Genomic DNA, 7,152 nt, shown 5'->3' on the forward strand with positions numbered 1-7,152 from the left:
TATGCTGATTTGCTTGTGTGTCTGTATCAGGGTGTACAACATAGGAGAGTACCCTGTGGTGTGACATGAACCACGATCCCTTTTGAGGATGTCCTCATTAATACTGAAATTGGCTATCAGCCTCTTCTCGAAAACTCTGCATTTTTCCGTGTCACAAACTCCTCCAGAAGGCATGGTCACCTGAAGATCCGTGGCCGATCCTCCTTGACCCCTGAAGTGTTCCACGCCTGGAAAGGTGCTCCCCATTTGGAAATAGTTGTGTGGTTCCAGTCACCCATTCTCTTTGCGTCCGCGTGGTCTCACCAATATATGATGCCACAGGGATCCCGGCTTGCAACATTTGAGGCAGACAATTTTGACTGAGTCGCCTGAATATCTGCCACGCACCAGGTGGGTGGTGTCCCCACTTGTGATGATAGTATCCATTGTGACATTCTGACACGTCTTGCAGTGGTTGTCATCACAGGTTTGTATAAACAAACCATTGATTGCAACAATTTGCCCATCCTTCAGGATGACATTGAACACAACACCAAAGCATACCACTGCAAGACGTGTCAGAGCGTTGACATGGATAATACAATTAAACATTGTGCCACCACCCATCACGTATGCGGCAGTTACTCATGTGATTCGGGCAACATTGCCGCTCTCATACGCTGCAGGCTAGGTTGCCCTCATGATAGTATAAAGGCGAGGCCACGCGGATGCTAAGACAACCAATAAATGAACACTGTGCAGCAATCGCCAAACAGGGATGCTCCCTCTCAGTCGGAGAATACTTCACCCGTGAAGTATATTCTGCTTTGGGTCTTCGGGTGACCATCCTCCAAGACAGGCTTTGGATGCGTAACAACACAGAATAGTCCAGCAGAAGCTGATCACTGAATTCAGTATCCTGAACCGGGATGTTGGGTTCATGTCGCACTACAAGGGACGCCACTACACTGTACGCCCTTATACGCACTCTCGCACACTCACACAGACCCTCTCTTACGAACATGTTCTCTCTCAGGCACATGCTGTCTCTCAGACACACACAAACACATGCATCTACACATGCACATTCAAACGTGCATCACCTTACAGGCAAACACTCAATCAAACTCGGCCCACACACTATCAAGCACGCACGCAGACACTCTCACAGGTACTCACACACTCTTCCCTTCGCTCTCATACACATGCACGAACACACACTTGTAAGTATATGGTGTGAATTTGCGTTTGCAGATCTGTAGTTGAAGACACATTCTATTTTGTTCGAAAAGTACAGAATATGCAGGCAGTCAGCCCAAATCCAGACTACCAAGGCAGTCCTCTCTTCTAACCTGAATGTAGAGGAATCGTCTGACATAAGAGCTCCACAGGAATACAAAGCAGTGAGACATTGGGAACAGAAGAACAATGGAACAATTGCGCTTGGTCATCTTGTGGTCTTCACTATGCCGAGAGCTTCGGAACCTTTTGTCTGCCCTATTGACCTCTGTGATGACGCTAACGGTGAGGGCGTTGAGCAATAGAATGATAACGAACGGGTGTTAAGATATGGACATGGTAGCGGTAGATCTGCCAAGCAAACGACGTGTAGAGGATTGTCTTGATGACATAGAGAGAAGGCATCCCTTCCAGTAGAAGCAAGGGATGAGAGACAAAGTAAAATGGGGCGTTCTTGATGCAGAACAAGGAGCAGATCCCTCTCATGAGGTGCAAAGCAGTTTTCTCGGTGCAGTTTTTGCTGCTCAGGCTCTGGCAGGAGATGACCACAAAACAACGAATCGTGAAGGTTACTGCCAGCCAGATTGATCCATTTCGCCTGATGTAAACCACCACTGCGCTAAACACACTCACTATTGTAGTAGACAGGATAGTGTATCTGTAGTAAATGCGGCCGATCCTATTCAGAATGCATCCAGTGATAATAACAAGGATATCAGCCATAACTATCGCCATTAGATCGTAGGTAATGCCACGCGAGAGTCTGCACTGACCTCGGGATAACATTATGATTGCCATCAAGTTGGATGGAAGAGGTCAAAAGAGCGAGATGATACTGCTCTAATTTTAAATGACAGCTATTGTCTCATCCAGACTGTTATTGATATCATCTTAAAACATCCTTAGCCACTTTCTGGCAATGACTCTTTTAAAATACATAGAGTCACTCTTGGATAAGTCATTTGTAAATCCAATTTCTGCTCTCTGCTCATATCCATTTGTCCTTCCAAACATTAAAGAAGTATAGAATCCCTACTGTGTGGGAAGAGGCTGATAGGCGCATTGAGTATTTAACGAACCTCCAAAGAGCATCCGATCCACACTCACCATGTCCCGGTAGGCCCATATCTATCACAGTTAACTCACCTAACATGCATATCCCCTGCTTAACATGATGCCATTTGGCATGGTCAACCCATCTAATGTGTATATCTTTGGACTGTGGGAGAAATTCTGACCACGCAGCAAATACCTATCCAGACGCAGGCAAATGTGTAAACTCCACACAGACAAGGGTGGATTCGAATTTGTGTTCCAGGTAAGTGTACAGTATCCAGTTCATCCCTTGTCCCAGGCACATTACCCTACATTGGCTTCCCGCCTAGCAATGCCTCACTTTGATATATCTCACTTTCATATTTGTGAGTAGAACAATGTTTCAAGTTGCATCAATTTGAAATTCTAAAACCATCTACTATCACAACGTACCTCCAATTCTGTCCTCCTGTGCATCCCTGAAGCAGGTCATAGCTGTCACTTCAACCTATAGCTGTTGAGGATCTAATCCCAGGCAGTCCCTCCCTCGCCGACTCTTTCCACTCTTCCGAAATAAGGATGCTTCTCATAACCAATCTCTTTGATAAAAAAGAACTTTCCACTCTGTATCCTTCCTTAAAACTTTCGATAGTATTTCATGATATTCAGTATTCTGTGGAACATGCCAATCAGACATATTTCAATCAGACATATTGCAATCAGACATAGTGCAACGTGCATGACTCCAGCTTCTGCAATGAAAAATAAGAAGAGAAACAGCCATATTGTGTCATCCAACAATCTTCACCTGCTTAATCAGTTGCCTTCCCTCCATCATAATGTCAGAAGTTGGAATATTTGATGATGATTTTACAGGGCTCGGAATCTTTTGCCACTCCCCAGGTATTGAAGCAGTTCACCTTCATGATGACATGGAAGATCAGGTCAACACCCAAATTTCTACTGATAAGTGAAGGTAACATTCGCATCAGCCAAGTTCCATGCAGTGACCATTTGCAACAGCAAGTATTCTAAACTTTGCATCTAGAGGTTCAATGGCATAACCATAGTTGAATCTCCGACTGTCAACAACCTCAGGCATTACCATAGTTCAGAAACTGAGCTTGTTTAACGATATAAATATTGCATCTGCAATGATAAGTGCGAAGCTTTCAAAAACATTTAAGATGCTCGATTACATCAATTGCAAAGCATTATCATTCACAGGCATCCCATCTTCCTCCTGCAACTTACGTCGTGACATTCTATGGACAGCAGTATGCACCATTCGCAAGATACACAGTGGTTACTCACCAACCGTCCACCAGTAATACCTCAAACACTAACGATATCTGCTACCAAGACAGACAAGTGAAGAAGATGCATTGAAATAGTGCTTTTGTTCAGGTTCCGCTTCATACCACTCACAATCTTCAGCTGCTGCGTCCCTTTAGGTTTGTCCTTTATGTAAATGATTTAGTGGAGAATATAAAAGATATGGTTAGTAAGTTTGTGGATGTCACCAGAGGGGATGGTTGATACTGAAGAAGGTTATATAAGATTATACAGACGTCTCCAGTATTCTGCTGTGCTGATTTGAAGTATCTGTGTTATTGTGGGATCCAAAAATCCGAACGAAGGGAAATGAGAGGAAATTACAACAGAAAATATCGACTTGCAAAAGTTAAAGATGGTCAGAAGTGAAGACAATTGGATAGGTGGGCGGAGGTGAAGGACCATAATAATTTCAAGCCAGAAACATTGAAGGAGAAAAGAGAAAGCAGGGAAATGCAGTAATAATACTTTTGCATGACAGAATCGTGAGAAAAGATCAGATTAAATTACAACTGAATGAAACATGAAGGTCGTATAGCGGCCTTTCTTTGAACTTTAATAGTTATTTAATCTAACCATCTCAAGAATGCTTCCCTGAAAATTCATCATTTGGTATTGCCCCATCCATAAATCGTTCATTTCCTGGCAGTGCAAATTTACTAGAGATCCCACCAGAAGGCGTTATAATCACACTCACTGATGCAGCCTCTGTCTTTGTCCGCTGGTAGGCACTTGGAGTCACGTTCAACACTTGACTTTTCATTTAGTTATGCATCATCTGTAAACTTGTCAGTAGTACATTCACTTCAGTCATTGGTTGGATGGTGTGTTGACATGTATCGCTGCTTTCTCACCATTCCCATTCAGAAAAGGGAGATTTTACAACAGTGCATTTTTTCTTTGAAATATCCATTGTCCTTGCATGGGCGCTGAAGGCAATGGCGATATTCATCTCTAATATTGCATGACAATTTGTTGGTGAGCGAACATTTTGGCACACTGCATCTGATATAACTGCATGATGTACATTTGCAATGATGCAAGGTTAAGTTAAAGCAAAACAGTTTTTGATACTGTTGAATTCCTCGAATCTAGCAGCAGGCCATTCAGCCTAATTGAATGTAGATTGTAATCTATATTCCGGAAAACATCCATCCTATTTCTTTAAACACAATTTTCCCACGGTCATCTATCGTAGCCTGCACATCACTGAACTGTGGGCGAATATCAGAACACCCACTGCATCGCAAGAATGTGCAAACTTGACACAGATAGTCGCAGGAGGGTGAAATCTGACCTGCATCTCGAGCGCAGGGAAGCAGCCTTGCGAACCAGTGAGTCCCTATGCCTCCCAATGGCACTTGCCAGTAATTGCAGTCAAGAAAAATTCGATTCTACCTTCACATTTATTGAAATTTTACTTGTTCATTTATTTATTTCTTTATTTGTTTTTCTGACTATTTTCTTAGACCCATAGACCCTTTGCTTCAGTTCCAGCGAAACTCTCGCAGTCAGCGGGGTACTCTGTTAAATGGGAAACTCCAGTTCTGATACTCGAAAAACATGAAGTACTTTCCATCTCTGGTTTTGCCTACAGAAATAATAAAATGTAAAGAACAACATATCGTTTAAACTCTGCCCATTATCATTTTGTCACTTGATCAAATTCACTTTGGTATTTAAACCAAAAGCAGAGAATTGCACTAGCTGGAAATGTGAGACAAAAACGAAAATAGCCGGAGAAACTCAGCAGGTTTGACAATATCTGTGAAGAAAAAAATACAAGTCAAAAGTTTCAAGTCCACTGACCCATTTTCAGAATTTTGTTCCTTTCTTACAACTGTCATGATATGAAGTGGGGTTTGTAGGATATTGAAAGTGTTTGGGTCAAGAATAAACGAACTTGAAGTCCATTGGCTGTCATCTGGTATCTTTGCCAACAATGAACCTATGAGCAACGATCCGGAAATTACTCAATCATTTCCCAACTCTTGACGAAAACAATTTTAGCTCCGACCAGTTTTGCTCATTTTCATAGTGATCTCTGAAAAAATGTCGCCCAGAGCTCTGTGTTTACTTCTCACAGCTGCAGCTCTTCTAACTGGTAGGTGCACAACTTGTGGAACTTTATGCTTCAACTCTTTGTCGGGAATTACATGTACTCTAACAATTCTAGCATCACAGAAGTAGCAACACATTGTCCCGCGATTGAAATAATCTGGATCTAAACTTGTATCAACACTGAGCACAGTTTAGGAGAAATTAGCGAATGCGCTTGCATGAACTAACATGGAAGAGTGAAGCTGGGAATTCAGACAGGACTGAGGTTGAGACAAAGGCCGGACTTTTAAACTCAACGACTTTTTTTAGTTTTACCGTTTATGTCGGGAGTTAAAATGGGAATTCACCTCTTTAAAAGGTGTGACCCATGCCTTCAAGGATGTTTTATTACATTTGTCGAAGCCCTTGCCTGTCGCAATGGCTGCGTTGTATGAAATGGATTCTTGTTCATCTTCCTTGTCTCTTATTCCTCTGTTTAGTGTTCAAGGTTAATGGGCTAATTCTACGCTATAAGTGTAACGAAGTAACTTTTAAAATTTATTCTCACTCCTATTTCTGACAGGAGTTTGTCGTGCAGATTCTGTGTCACAATCACCGGCCGTAATCACAGTGAATGAGGCGGATGATGTCCTTTTATTCTGTAATTACACAGCTACATCAAATAGCAATCCTTATCTGTTCTGGTACCGTCAGCATTCCAACGGCTCCATGGAGTATCTGCTAAACAGAAACCAATATATCAGGAACACCGAGAATCTTCCAGAAGATCGGTTTTCCTCAGAGTTAGATCATGTGAATCGCACTATCCAGCTGAAAGTGTTGACAGCAGAACTGACAGACTTCGCGGTGTATTTCTGCGCACTGAGCCCCACAGAGATTCAGAACTGGGTTGTGTCCTTACAAAAACTGTCAGAGAGCAACTAAACCTGACGGTTTATAAAGGGAGCAGTGAGATCAGGAACGGGTCTGAAGAGGCTGGCGAATTCACGGTGATATCTCATGCATCTCATTTGAACATAAAACTTTAACCGTTTATTGGAACGAACCAAAGCTGTCAGTTCAATGAATGAGAACGAAATAATTTATTTTGTGTCTTTTGAAATTTCCCACGGTGTTTCACTGTTTCAGTGATGATGTGGTGAAGAAAATGCATGAACCAGTTTAGGTTAAACAAAACTCTCCACCGACAAAGGGAATTGCAGCATTCCGTTTGAGAGACAACAACTTGCCACGAGATTGTAATAATCAATCACTCTGGTAACTTGAACAATGTCAAACGCGTTGCAAGTTATTGACTACTGCCCTTGTACCTCAATATTTGGAGCCTCTGAACGGTGAATCATAGAGTTGACTGGTTCAGGATAATGCAGTCTTCGTTAAACTACCAATAAGAAATCGGGATCGAACTCTCATCTGAACAGCGGTAAACAGTGAAAGACGTTTTGTAGCGATTGATTAATGAGTCAGAGCCACCGATGAAAGTCTCAGTCACATGACATTTCT

The 7,152-nt window shown here is 42.3% G+C and overlaps 1 gene segment (V, D, J or C); it reads left to right on the forward strand.

The window, feature by feature from the left end:
- The first annotated feature begins 5,618 nt into the window (after positions 1 to 5,618).
- LOC122543668 lies at positions 5,619 to 6,573 on the forward strand. The segment is given in 2 exon segments: positions 5,619 to 5,692; positions 6,212 to 6,573. Coding segments are annotated over 2 exon segments (414 nt in total).
- The last annotated feature ends 579 nt before the right edge of the window (positions 6,574 to 7,152 follow it).

This window comes from Chiloscyllium plagiosum, chromosome 44, assembly GCF_004010195.1.
Source record: "Chiloscyllium plagiosum isolate BGI_BamShark_2017 chromosome 44, ASM401019v2, whole genome shotgun sequence".
In the NCBI taxonomy this organism is placed as follows: domain Eukaryota; kingdom Metazoa; phylum Chordata; class Chondrichthyes; order Orectolobiformes; family Hemiscylliidae; genus Chiloscyllium; species Chiloscyllium plagiosum.